Source organism: Taeniopygia guttata, chromosome 5 (assembly GCF_048771995.1).
Source record: "Taeniopygia guttata chromosome 5, bTaeGut7.mat, whole genome shotgun sequence".
In the NCBI taxonomy this organism is placed as follows: domain Eukaryota; kingdom Metazoa; phylum Chordata; class Aves; order Passeriformes; family Estrildidae; genus Taeniopygia; species Taeniopygia guttata.
In genome coordinates, this window is record NC_133030.1 from 19,649,569 (window position 1) to 19,662,995 (window position 13,427).

General features: G+C 35.2%; 1 protein-coding gene across 3 annotated transcripts in view; it reads right to left on the minus strand.

Moving 5' to 3' along the window:
• The window catches only part of MUC2 (mucin 2, oligomeric mucus/gel-forming), a 134,860-nt gene that overhangs the window by 30,331 nt on the left and 91,102 nt on the right, over positions 1–13,427 (minus strand). For all 3 annotated transcript variants that reach the window (XM_072929783.1, XM_072929784.1, XM_072929782.1), the window contains exons 15-29: positions 12,622–12,748; positions 11,724–11,979; positions 10,763–10,815; positions 10,387–10,496; positions 9,831–9,982; positions 9,253–9,391; positions 8,598–8,708; positions 8,117–8,296; positions 6,898–7,137; positions 5,489–5,645; positions 4,245–4,373; positions 2,238–2,388; positions 1,483–1,526; positions 706–915; positions 334–363 (exon numbers count right to left, since the gene is read on the minus strand). In XM_072929783.1, the coding sequence (XP_072785884.1) occupies positions 334–363; positions 706–915; positions 1,483–1,526; positions 2,238–2,388; positions 4,245–4,373; positions 5,489–5,645; positions 6,898–7,137; positions 8,117–8,296; positions 8,598–8,708; positions 9,253–9,391; positions 9,831–9,982; positions 10,387–10,496; positions 10,763–10,815; positions 11,724–11,979; positions 12,622–12,748 (2,089 nt within the window). The remainder of the gene's footprint in view (positions 1–333; positions 364–705; positions 916–1,482; positions 1,527–2,237; positions 2,389–4,244; positions 4,374–5,488; positions 5,646–6,897; positions 7,138–8,116; positions 8,297–8,597; positions 8,709–9,252; positions 9,392–9,830; positions 9,983–10,386; positions 10,497–10,762; positions 10,816–11,723; positions 11,980–12,621; positions 12,749–13,427) is intronic.

A 13,427-nucleotide genomic window follows, 5' to 3' on the forward strand; every position in this document is an offset into this window, starting at 1 on the left:
GAGAACATCCTGAGAAGATCCATTTTTTGTTTTCTTCCACTAAGGACTAGAGGACTGCATTGCAATTTGTAATCCTTCCAAAGAAAAGAGTTCTATAATTGGTTCTGTATTACCAGGTCTTTAAACTGGAAGTTTTGCATCAAAATACAATTACCAAACTGAAGCATTAAAGGTCCTTCTTCTCTCTATACTAATGGCACTTTTGAAATTCTAAAAAAATTATTCATTTTTATTTAAAATTTATTTGTTTCTGTATTGATTGTCTTTAATTTATTCTTCCTTTAAATATTCCTTTGATATTTTTAACAACCTTGTTTTGTATTTATAACTTACTTGTAGTTACTGGACGGCTTGTAGTGGAAGCTGAAATAGAACAAAAAGAGATCATTTCAAAAGAAATATAATAGTTTTTTGTTTTTTTCTTGCTGACACTCCTAACATTATTTCTACTATCCCATTACTGAAAAGCTAAATTTTTTTTTCAAAAATATGAAGGCACCCTATGCATTTATATTTACAATTTTTTTTCATGAGAAATAAATAAACTCAAAATGCTTAAAGTCTTTCTTAGTGTGGTGTGATAAAAAAAATCCATAAATATTGCTTTATCTGTGTCAACTGCAATCCCATACAATTGTATATTCTATATTTAAAATATTTTCCTTAAAAAAAAAATTTTAGATCACATTTCTATTAATGACTTACCTGTGGTGGTGGTGGTGGTGGTGGTAAGAGTAGTGGAAGGGGAGAAGGTTGAAATGGTTGTAGGTGAAGATGCTGGACAAGGATAGACTTCAGTAGGAACTACAGAGCCATTTTCTGCACAAACGTATCTTATACATGTGTCTCCATCCTGTACTACTCCCACAGTAGCATCCACTTCATAACTTGTTCCATTGATGACACAAGGACATCCTGCAAGGAAGAGCTTTACTGTGCAATTTTTCTACTACCACATAAAAGGCAGAGGCAAAATTCTTATGGACGAGAGAGCATTTACATGAGTCATGCGTGTTTTTCAGGCCTGTACCTGGAGCTTAGATCTACTATATTGTGCTAATTTATCTTTACATTTAAAGCAATGTTAAAACATATTTAATCAAGTCCTGAATAAAATGCCTGGTGGTACAGACTTAAAAAGTAGTTTTGAAAATGTTCTAAGAGAAATAATAATTGCAATTTACTATCTGACACTTTTATATTAATAACTACATGTTCAGGAAGTGCAAACTCACAGTGAAATCCATTAGTTTGGATAAGGGACATGGGAAGAAAGACTGAAAGGGCTCAAGAAAAAGGTTTAACCAGAAGTACAAACAGCAAGGTTCAACAAAAGTACTGCCAAATTTTCTTCAGTCACAACTTTCACTAGCACTGGAAAGACATATTCTAAATAAATACTAAGCTTTTGTAAAGTCAGACAGAGCAGTTCTGTGCATTTCCTTTTCTTTTTGTTTCAAGAAAAACCCAAATGTTATTTACCTGAGACTGGTTTACACTCTATGTATCCTGACGAGACGCAGACACTAAAAGAAAAAATTTTAAAAATTAAAATGTTGCTGATGTTTTATGACACCTGTTAGCAGAGTCAAGAGCACAGAAACATAGATATTTGTCACTTAAACTTCATTTACACTACTGGATATTTTTCTGGGTATATTTTCTTGTGTTGCCTACCATTTTTCTTTCAAACTAAGTCACCACTTTCAGTTCAATTGCGAGTTGCAATACTGCAATAACAAATGTTTTGCAGAGTGAACTTACAGCTAGATCAGATTATTGTCTGGTCACCACGTGGAACTAGGGGTATAAGTGCTGTCGTTGTTAACACTCTAAGCATGAACAATTAGGACTCAACTATCTCTTTCAGGGCAAGAGTATTCTAGACTACAGTGATTTTGAAATCCCAGTTTTAAGTGAGAATGCAAGGCAGAGTAGCCCCTCTCTTCCCAAAGAGTAATGAGAATTGAATGATTGTTTTAGAAGTTCATCAAGGTTTCATTATATAATTCATGACAGTTGACAGGTATAATTAATGCATTTGCTAATGCACTTATTATGATAACACTACCAACCTGAAATCTGGATTATTATGGGTTTGGAAAACTATGAAATGCAAGAATATACCAGCTCTTCAGCTGAAGTTGCATCTCTATTTGTTTGAGCCCAGTAAAGTAAATGAAGGACTCGGCATATCCTAATTATTTCGTGAATTAATGAAAGTAATTTTTATATACCATATTGTACAGTTTTCTTTTGAGGGTACTTCTTGCCCAGGAGGTACATAGGTTCCATCTTCAAGGTAACATCCACATTGTTCTTCAGTCACACATTGCTTTGTCTCTTCATTATAAATAGGCTTGTCATTAGGGCATCTGGGGTAGCAACCTATTGATGACAGGTAGAACAGAATACAGGATGAAGAAAAAGTACAAAAAGTCAACTCAGTGATATGTTGCCTTCTGAAGGCAAATTATTCTCACTGAATCATGCATAGTGAAAGAAATTTAAAACTTCCCATTCAAATCAAACTGTGGACAATTAGTCTTTCCAAAAGACTTCAACAATTCTCATTGATAATACTGGTGTGAGGAGAATTAAGTAAGAAGTTTTTTTATGAAAATCAGTGAAGTTTCTTTTTGTTAGTTCAATACCTTGGAGAAACCATTAATTCATACTCATTTCTACAAGCAAGTAGTAATTTTAAGACAAAGAAACACCCCAATTTTTGTACAGATCACTATATCAATAATAGTTTTGTGCGGATATGGAAGCAGATTCACTAACAAACAGGTTTTTCACTACATTTCTTGCAACATAAAACTTTGTTTATATGTCTTGAATACACCAATATCTCTACCTGGTGTACAGGTAATTATCTACAAACAGATAATTTATCTGTGTTTTTCCTTACCTCAGGCAGTGATCCAAACTTCACTGCAAGGGATTAATTGACTGTCAATTTTCATTCCATTTTTTATGTAAATACACTTAAAATTATTATTCTGTTGTTATTATTATTGTATCTCTTTCCTCTAAATAAATTCTTATTGAGTCCAATTATTAATGACATGAAGTTCTCTTGTTACTGTACTGGAGTTCTAAATAGCCTTTAAACTGAAGCACCATGTAATTAACTTGTATTTAAAAGTCACTTTACACTGCCAAATTATACTTAAGATGTCCTAACAAAAATAGATCTGCTCTATATTTCTATTGAAATTAAACAACAAAAATAATTAAGAAAGAGAATTGGATATATAATAATCTGCCTTCTGACACTTCCCAAATTTTATCTATCTAATAATATAAGACAATTTATTCTAAAATACAAAGGCTTGTTGGGTTTTTAAAGAATACTTTGGCAAGGGATTCTAGTTGATTTTTTTAGTAGTGCTTTTTGGTGGTTTGTTTTTGGTTTTGTTTTGGGGTTTTTTGTTTGGTTTGGTTTGTTTGATTTTTTTTTTTTAATTTTTTTACTAGCAGTTGAAAGCAAAGTCATACTCAAGGCTTTTCTTGCCAGTCCCTAAACTGGAGATAAGCACTTTCAGTACAGACCAAAAAGACTCTATGGCTAAAAACACAGCTTCTTTCTCCAGCTTTATCATGTGATAAACCAGAAGATGCTTGTAAAGACTTTCACATTCTTGTATCATTGCTGTCCTTTTAATGTGAAAGTGAAATTCCTGTTCCATTATCAACCACAAGGACTGTCAGCTACTCATATCTCATCTACAAAGGAAACAGAATCTCCAGTACGAATCCAGTATATAGCAGCATCAGTGTGTCTGCTATAAAATATATTTTCCAGTGTAAAGGTAGGTGAATGTTGCCGACTAATCTAGTAAAGGCAAGATGATCTAGTACATAAAAAATGCTAAGGTTAAAAACATCCAAATATCAGTTTCTTGCTTCAGACCTGCTTCTTTGCCATATCAAAGATTTCCCTGCTTTTGAAATACTTTTGCATGGGATTCAAAATAACCATGACGTAATAATAATGCCTGTTTCAGGATATTATCCAAACAGAGAACTAGTTTTGTGGCTGACAGTAATGTAACTATCACTTGTTAATAAATAGTAAATTACATTATAGGAAACATTTATGTAATGAAACTGGAGACAAACTCAACATAGCAGATTTAGGAACATCTCATCAGGTTGTCTGACTAGTCCACAATTATTAAAAGATATATGAACAAAGTTATACAAAACACAATATAAAGTGGCAAGGAATTTGTTACCTTCCAGCAGTGGTATTGTAAAGTTGGTGCTGACATTATTGATCATCCTGCAGGTTGTGATATTACTGCCACAAGGCTCGTAGTGCCAGTCACACTCATTACGAGGATTGTAGTAGTCACAGAATATTGCTGATGAGAAAAGAGAGAAGCTGATTAAAAACAAGCTTGCCAGAATGTACTTCTGAGCAGGCCTTTAAAGGTACAAGCTCTTCAATCTACAAGTTAAGGTGGCCAAATTTCTCTTGAGGTACAAGACCTGGACTTTCTGCTACTCTGCTTAAATTTAGGATACATTAATACATTGGTGCCAAAGACTGAAATTTTAAATATTCAGGGCACTGGGCAAAAATGCTTCAAATCATAAAGAAAAACTATTTAAAAAATTATTTTAGTTTAAAATTAAAGGTATATTTCTGAGAATATTTTTCTTCTATAGCTACTAGCAAACTCCAAAATATTTTTCAATTTTATATAAAATAGTTCCATCTTGCTGTATCACACAGGCTGAAAGTCCAAGAGGAAGCATATGAGCCATTATGAATACAACTTAAATTCAGCTTAGATGACTAGAGACAGAGGAAGGAGCTTTTATCAACTTATAATCAGAGCTAAATTAAACGTATAATTTTTGTTTCACTGACTTCTTACATTTAAAAGCTCCAATTAGTCCAAATTCTGAATCTGAATGAATTTTTTAAGTAAAAAAAATTATATATTTCCACTACTTAGAATCTCAAAATTTTGATTTGAGTGCTTTTGGGGTAATATTACTTTAAATACTATTTTACATTAATTTATGATGTGCTGGTATATCACCACTAATGGACACTGCTTAATATACATAGCACTGATTAGGTTCCATGCTAAAACATGGGAGTGATATATACTTTTTGCTAAAATCGGATTCTGAGTAATGAGAAGAGAAGAGAAGAGAAGAGAAGAGAAGAGAAGAGAAGAGAAGAGAAGAGAAGAGAAGAGAAGAGAAGAGAAGAGAAGAGAAGAGAAGAGAAGAGAAGAGAAGAGAAGAGAAGAGAAGAGAAGAGAAGAGAAGAGAAGAGAAGAGGACGGGCTGAACAAAAAACAGCTGAAATATACAAATTTACTAGCCTGTTAGTTCTCTGATATGCTGAGTAAAGGTTTCACCTAGCAGCCAGCATGACCTTGCAATGACAGTACTAAAGATTTATTTGACTGGCTTTCTGACATCAGCTAGAAAGAAACAGTTTTGTTTCTCTGTTACTCACGGCAGATATCAGGAGTTCTCCAGAAAACACAGGCCTCAGCCTTGATGCACTCTTGGGCATACGCTGCAACCGCAGAGCAGAAACACTCGCAGTCCCCACCAGTGTCACAGGAGCAGGCATCATGAACACAAGCCTCATAGTAAGGAAGTGGGTCTACCTGTCAGGGGAAGAAATGATGCCCCAGTTCATCTCCAAATTAGTTTTCAAATTAATATGTTTGAGAACTCTTGATATATGGGAATTGAGCTAGAAAGGAATGAGACTGTGTCTAAAGGTTACCAAATCACAAACACAGGCTTGAAGCTGCTCAATATGTTTTGGGGAATAATAGACTTAAAATAATATAGCTCCTTCATAAGTTGTATGACTGAAAAAACTAAGTAAGAGTCCTTGGCAGTGCTCGCATTTTCTAATAGAGTTCCATTTTAGTGCTCCCAAAACCAAGTTGAATTGATGCCAGTGAAGTCTAATCTTCCAGCAAGCTTTGCCAACCAAATGGTGAACAATGCCAGAAAGGCTTCATTTGCAGCAAATATTAAGCATGTAATTTTGTGCCTATCAGTTTTTAGAGTTTACCCAATGACACATTAAAAAAAGCTTTTCTTTTTTTTTTTTTTTTTAATTTGAGACTGCAAGAGGAGAAACTTAGACTGGATTTTTGCTGCTGAAGTAAGCCACATGGAAACATATAACAAATTCATTAAATTAATAATTGTTTGTGACTCTTCCACTGTGAGTTAAGAACAAACTGTTGCAATGGTAATTAACTGTTGTTAATATTACCATACATCAGGAAAGAGATGAGAAATAAAGAGGAGTGCTCTCTGTGCACTGTACTCTGGAAGCTGTGGGCTGTCACAGTGTTTGCTGTGACAATTTGGCTGCACAGTACCAACAGCTGTCTGTCTAAACTATATGATGTCAGTGGTGTCTAAAAAGATCCTTTTGTGGATTGAATAGTACAAGAAGTAGTAGCCTCTTCAACAGACACCTTTCATGTTTAGTATGAATTACCATCAAGAGGTGGATCTGATGATTGTAAGGTCCTTCAGTACTTGTAATACTGACTGTCTCTCAACAAGAGATGGAGCAACTGCAGCAAACACAGACCTGTTCAGGATACATTTCTGAAGCTAACTTGCAGAGTAGTAGCAGTGAAACTGTGGCTGTACAAACTATGGGTTTGTACAGCTGGGGCTGCCATCACCACCACTGACACAGTCCCATAGAGACTCAGACTACTTTGACTAAGGCCACATGAAATGTTCTGACACCTGTAGCTGTACTCAAGACTTAATTGAAGATATCAATCTATTTAACCATTGCTTCATTCATTTCTGATGGTCTTTTTGGTTCTGCATTATCAGAAATGCACTGTGCTGTCTCATCACGTATTGTCTTCTACAAACCTTGGAATGACAAATTTTGAAGACTTCGCTCTGGATGATACTGCATTCTTTCTCTGCCCAGGACTTCCGGTGTGGTTTCAGATCACAGGGCTTAATCTCTTCTGTGACATCTGGGCACATGGGAGATTGTTTCCAGGAATTTCCAAAATTCAGAGGATTACTGTCCAGCAGTCCACTCCTTGTTGTAAAGTCATTGTTTGCCTTGTCATCAAAGTTGCCACACAGACCACACACTTTGCCCTGGAAAAGAAAATTGAGTTTTTAAATATACCATGGAAATGAGAAACAGTCTCTGGTAAAGTAAGAGCAAAACATTGACATGAAAAACGACAAATTACTGTCTGTGTAAATGATGACTTTCTTCTTTACTGTCAAATAATTTGTTCAAAAACTAAATTTTTATTTATCTCTCCTCAGCAAATTATTCAGCTGCCATGTTTTCCCTCCTTGAAATCATTTCTATCGACTGTATTTCCATATTTCTGTCTCCATATCCAACTTAAAACATTAAAGGGTTCCCAAGCCTCTTACAGCTGAGAAGAATTATTTATTCTCCATTCTCAATTTATCTTAAATCATGCATTAACACAAGCCTGAGGTAATTAATTTCTGCTCAAAGCAGTTTTTATTAAAAGTTTTTAGCATAATTATCACAATTTCTTAATTAGTGGAAAAGAAATTACAGGGACCCATTTTTCTTGGAAGAAAATGTATCAATCTGCCCTCAATGGTGAATTTTGGGTAGCATTATTTAAGGTCCACCAATCCCCTCAAGTAACAGTGTGTCACTGTTTCTACAATGCCTCAATATTCTCCAATTCAGCATGCTGAATTTCAGGAAACAGAACCATGGCCATACATTGCATGGGGAGTTTGGTTTTAACAGGGCTGAGATTACATGTAAGTTTCTAAGCACATATGCAGTCAGTACACATCCCCTAAATTATTCTGGATGATTGGCTATCAATACTCACAAACTCAAGAGTATTGCCTGAGATGTTTGTCTCTATTGGAATAGCATCCTATGCATCCTGTGCAATGCCTTGTGATATATTGTAAGAAACCCCAGAAGCACTTCTGCAAGCTATGACAGTAATAATGCAAGCTAACCATGAGTGCACAGAGGATATAGGAATTAGACATGGAGTCAGAATAAAAGAACATTTATTTTCTTGTCTATTCACAATACAACTTCAGAAGAAGACAGACAGGCACTAACCTTGTAATCAGGGCTCAGCTTGATGAAAACAGTAGTCTTTTTGTCCCAGATCAGTGTCACACCATTGCTAGCCTCAATAACCAGGTACAGGCCAACTGTCCTGTTCCAATACTGCACATCATCACCAACATCTCGCTGAATTTCTTTGTACTCTTTGTTCTCCAATTTCAGTTCAGTTTTCTAAAAGATAAAAGAGAACTATTTTAACACTAACTTCTATGATAAGACAAAATATTAAGCACTTGTAACAATGAAACTCATTCTGAAACCAGTAGCTCAAACTCTGGGATGACTCCCAAGATGGCAGAGAGTGTGGCACTTCTGTTTGAGAGAGTTTTCATCACTTGAGAACCTACACTTTTACAGAATAATTTGGTAGGGCCTCTAATGCTTGTTACAGCTGCTTTTAGGGGCATGACTTTAGAGCACTACACTTTTGGTAATGCTTGATTACTGATATGTACTGACTGTCATCACTCACCCCTAGGAACATTTTGATAGCCTTTGAGCAGGTAACTCCTGTAGTTCCACAAGGGACATTCTCTGTGATGATACTGAATGAGCCGCTGGAATTTTTGTCACCGCAGAAGTCCTATCGAAAAAGAAAAAACAAGAACATGAGAAAATTAGGTAGAGTATTTCATTGTAGTTCAATCTCATAGGAATTGCAGTCATTTAAATCTTCACAATGTATAAATAGTTACTGCTCCTTCAAATTTGAGATCCTACACACACATCTTTTTACAGATGCATAGCCATATATGCATACTTCCATGCATACATATAAACAGTTTACACAGTCTCAGCCTTGGAAAAAGAGTGGGACAATGAAACAAAGTGAGGAATATATATTTAAACAAAATTTTCAAGTTTCTAAGCTTAGAATTTGGATTTATTTCACAAATTATAATTAGCTCTCACTGTTACATGTCATTTATGACATCTATATCTGAAAAAAAACCCAAAAAACCACATTCACACAGTTTGCCTGCACTGAAAATACACAATTTATCCTGGCAGAATGTGTGAACCCCTTGGGAACAATGATGACAGGCAATAAGGAATGATAAAACCAAAGAGGAAAGTAGATTTTTGAGGCAATCAAATTCCTTTTCAGCCCTCCTCATGAACATTACCTGAGTAGCCACATATTCACAGCTCCCATCAAAGTCATAGAATTTCCCATCGAAAGTGTTATAATGGCCACTTCCATATATCATGCAAGTCCCATAACACATGTCATCAGTGCATTTCCAAACCCCTTTCTGGCAGGTGCTGGAAGAGAGCAGAGAAGTTGGATTTTCAGATTTCATGAAGAGATTTTGGTTTTAAAAACTGCAGAACAAAACAAGTAACTGTCTGATATAATGTGATACTGAACAAAATATCCAAACCTCAACTTCAATTTTTAAGCCTGTTTTTAAGCTTATAACATGATTTTTACTCTGTTGAGCTACCATCTTTAGATATGATAGCATTTATTTTTAAAAAATGAGTGAGTTTTCCCAACAAGAGATGCCTACTGAAAGCAGAGGTAACTACCACCCCCATACTGCCAGCAGAATCTGTATTTTCTGAGATAGCAATAAGTGTTCCTAAAAATTAAGGATGATAATTCCAGCTTTTGCAGCTACTGTAGCACATATGCCTAGATATGACTATGAATATACTGCATAGAATATATTCTAGAAGAGAGTATTCACTTATAACCCACCAGGTGTTGCAGTCCACTTTTATCTTGTCTCCAGAAGAATACCACTCATTGTTGTGAATGCATGGGCAATCTTTTTGTTCAACACAGCCCCCTCTGCCATCATCAAATAGACCTTCAGGGCACACACAGCCTGAGACACACTCTGTCTGGAACTAAGGAATATAAGGAGAAATGGTTAACTTATGTCAAAGCACTGCATCTTAATTTCACTTCTTCACTCTTTAAAAACTGCATTTAAAATCATACAGTCTAATATTGATTAGTTTTATAAGGTTCTTTTTTTCTAGGTTTCTAATGTTTGTCTTTTCTTTTTTGATTTTCTAAGAACTCAGATTCTTTTTTGCTTAGAAATTATGACTCTACTGAAGCCAGTAAAGAGGAGAAGGAAACCATTGTGAAAATGGCAACAGATTAATATCATGGTAGGGGAAAAAAGGGTAGATTAAACCAAAGATAAATAAACTGCTAGTTACAACTGTATTTGTTATGTAGCACCATGTCATGTAAAGAATACAGAAAAAAGAAAGCAAGGCACAAAGAAAAGCTGAATACATACATGATCAGTTTGAGGAGTATGACAGCTAAGCTGTAGAGGTGTTTGCGAAGTCCACTTTGAGGATGCATTGCAGTCAAAGTATGTCTTGCTAGAAGAACATTCTTTTTCACCTGAAAGGCACATTGTTGGTTTAGATCAATCAAGGCAAAAGAAATGTTAGTGAAAGGTGGTAGTTTCTCAGACAGAAATCTCAGTCTCTCCTTATGAAAAAAATGGGCTCAGTGAAGAGAGAATAAAGTGAAAATGTGTTCCTGTTTTACATAAAAAGAAAAAACCACACAAAACAACTAAACGGAGAATTCAAAAGAGATGTAGGTTTGGGTTGGGAGGTTGACTATGGATTTTATTCTAGTTTAGTTTATAGAATGTCACTTACTTTTCATTCTTATTTTCACTGAAGTGCACTGGATCTTTGCATTTCGGCAAACACTAGAAAAGTGAAGTAAGTAGAAATTAAAAAAAAAAAAAAAAAGCAAGCTCAATATCTTCAATTTAAGTCTAAGGACTTGTTTATATACATTTGAGAGTATTTATTAAATATAGCCCGCATAATTTCTACTGAAATTTCAAGGCCAATTCTATTGAATCACACGCATGATTTTTTTTGTTGGAGAAAAAGTGTAGCAAGATTTTAGGCATAATGCACAGAAAGGTTATGTTTTAAGGAATGACAGCTATTCTATTATAATCTTTAATACTATGTTTTATGACAACTCGGGAATTAGATAGTAATGACACAGATAATACTGGTAATTTAAATCAAAGTCTCCATTTATATACACAATGTATTTTCATGACTATTGAATTTATATGCTGCAAATTTGTTGACCTATGTGATTCTTCTGCTGAATGAGAGAAGGCATTTCACAGTTTGCACTGACGACTCAGACAGCAAACTGTTGCCAGAGATCATGGGAAAATATAACAGAATCATGAATGTTGTTTTCAAAAGTCTATGTTACAATGAATATATATCAAGGGGACCTTCCTCCAGTGGAAAACACAAGCAAACCATGTCTGCTAGAAAAGCAAACATAACACATAGCTGGCCTTTTATCTTCCTTTCATCATTCTGCTTAACAAAGCGTTATTAACACTGCAGCTTCAGAATAACATTTGTCTGTGAAGGCAAATACTCACACCTCCAAAGCAAGCTGCACTTCTCAATTATGAATAAATTGCATTGCAATAGAATAATGCTTTACTCAGCATGAAGATGTCATGAAATGCATTACAAACACTCATTAAAGTACCAAAAAAACCTAAGCACCTTACACCTAACAATAAATCTTTAAAGGGCTTTTTCCCCACAAACAAGAAGCCAAAATAAAACATACCAGCGTTCTCCATCTTTTGTGAAATATTCCCCAGATTCCAGGTATGATCCCTTGTAATAACATGGGCACTGGGAGATGGGCACACAGTTATCCTGGTTATCCAAGTATGTATTGGGTGGGCAACCACAGCCGTCCACAGGAGCAAAGTCTTGCAAGCAATACTTTTCACCATCAGCAAGGGAGCGACAGGTTTGCTGGCACATTGTAAGGTTGTAAAGGAAGACTTGATTTCCTGGGCAAGAAGATGCTTCACTGCCTGGAGGGGAAAAAACCAAACTGATAAGTAAAAGATGCAGGATGGGTAATTTGGCCTTGACATCTCCATTTTGGTTTCTTTGGCTCTGCCGAATGTAGTGATAAAAACATTCCCTTAGATCTTACTAAAGCACAAAAATATCAGAAGTCACAAGTAACACTAACCTAACTTTACCAGTTGAAGACTTACTTTTAACTGCTACTAATAGTTTCTACTTTCATAGCCCTATTTGTTTCACATACTGATAATCAAATAGAGAGCACAATATAATAAACTGCTAGTCTCAAATACACTGAACTCTTGCTATAAAGCAAGGAGGATCAGAAACAAAGACACTGATAAGCAAATGCTCAGTAAAAGCCCTGATGGCTGGGATTCCATTAGTAAATGGAATTATATTAGCTAGACTGGGGAAAGAAGACAAAAGTTTAAAATATTGCTTTCTACTTTTAGGTATAAAAAATTCAATATGAAGAAAATAACATGAATTAGTAAACATTACCAGCATTGTCTCTTTTTGGTCCCTTAGACATTTCTAAATCCCTTAACAGTGAGATAGATCACTGACAACCAAATTCAGAGAGGGCCTGCTTATTTCTCATGGTTAATTATTTCCACAGGGATTACTGTTCCACTACTTACTGCAGACACTCTTTCTCCAGCCTCCCAGTATGACCCCTTTGAAAGCACAGGCTCTTGAGTAAGAGGACAGGACAGCACACAAACATTCTTCGTTGTCTTCACAGAGGCAGGTGTCATATTTACATTTCTGAAAAAAAAGAACAAAAGAGTTAATAAGTCCACAGGAGATCAATGGGAAATTGCAACTTGATTGCTGCAAAATGTTCTGTCTGCTTTTCCTGATGTTCTTTGTATTAATTCCTATGACCAGAGAACAATGAAAGGAACGGACAAAGACCAGGGAGTTAAAGTGCTGCTTCATTTCATACAAAATGAAAATATTTGGATGCTTATTCTAACCTAAGGCAAGCCTCTTGAACCTTTAAAAAGTAGTCAGCCTCCTAAGAACATATTTTTCAAAGGATATTGATACAATTTTTTCCCAATTACTAATTAGAAATTCAGAGATCCACAAAAACTAGAATAATAAAGGCAAAATATTAACCAGGTCTACAAAGACCTTTACGACTTTTGAGCTCATACTGACTTCTAAGCATAAGCAATGATTTTAGAATTCCTTTTCCTCAGGTGATCTTCCATTATTGCTCAACAGAGATGAGCATGGGGAAAAAGAATTCATGGACATTCTGGCATGAAAATGATTTGGCGCTACATTCCAACCAATATATGGTTGGAATTTTTCTTCCCACTTTATAGAAACTAAACTTAAACTATGTACATCTGCAACTCTTGAGTCTTCTTTTCATTCCAAATAACCAAGCCAATAAATGTGTCAAAAAAGTAAAAAGGCAAAATAAATGTACATA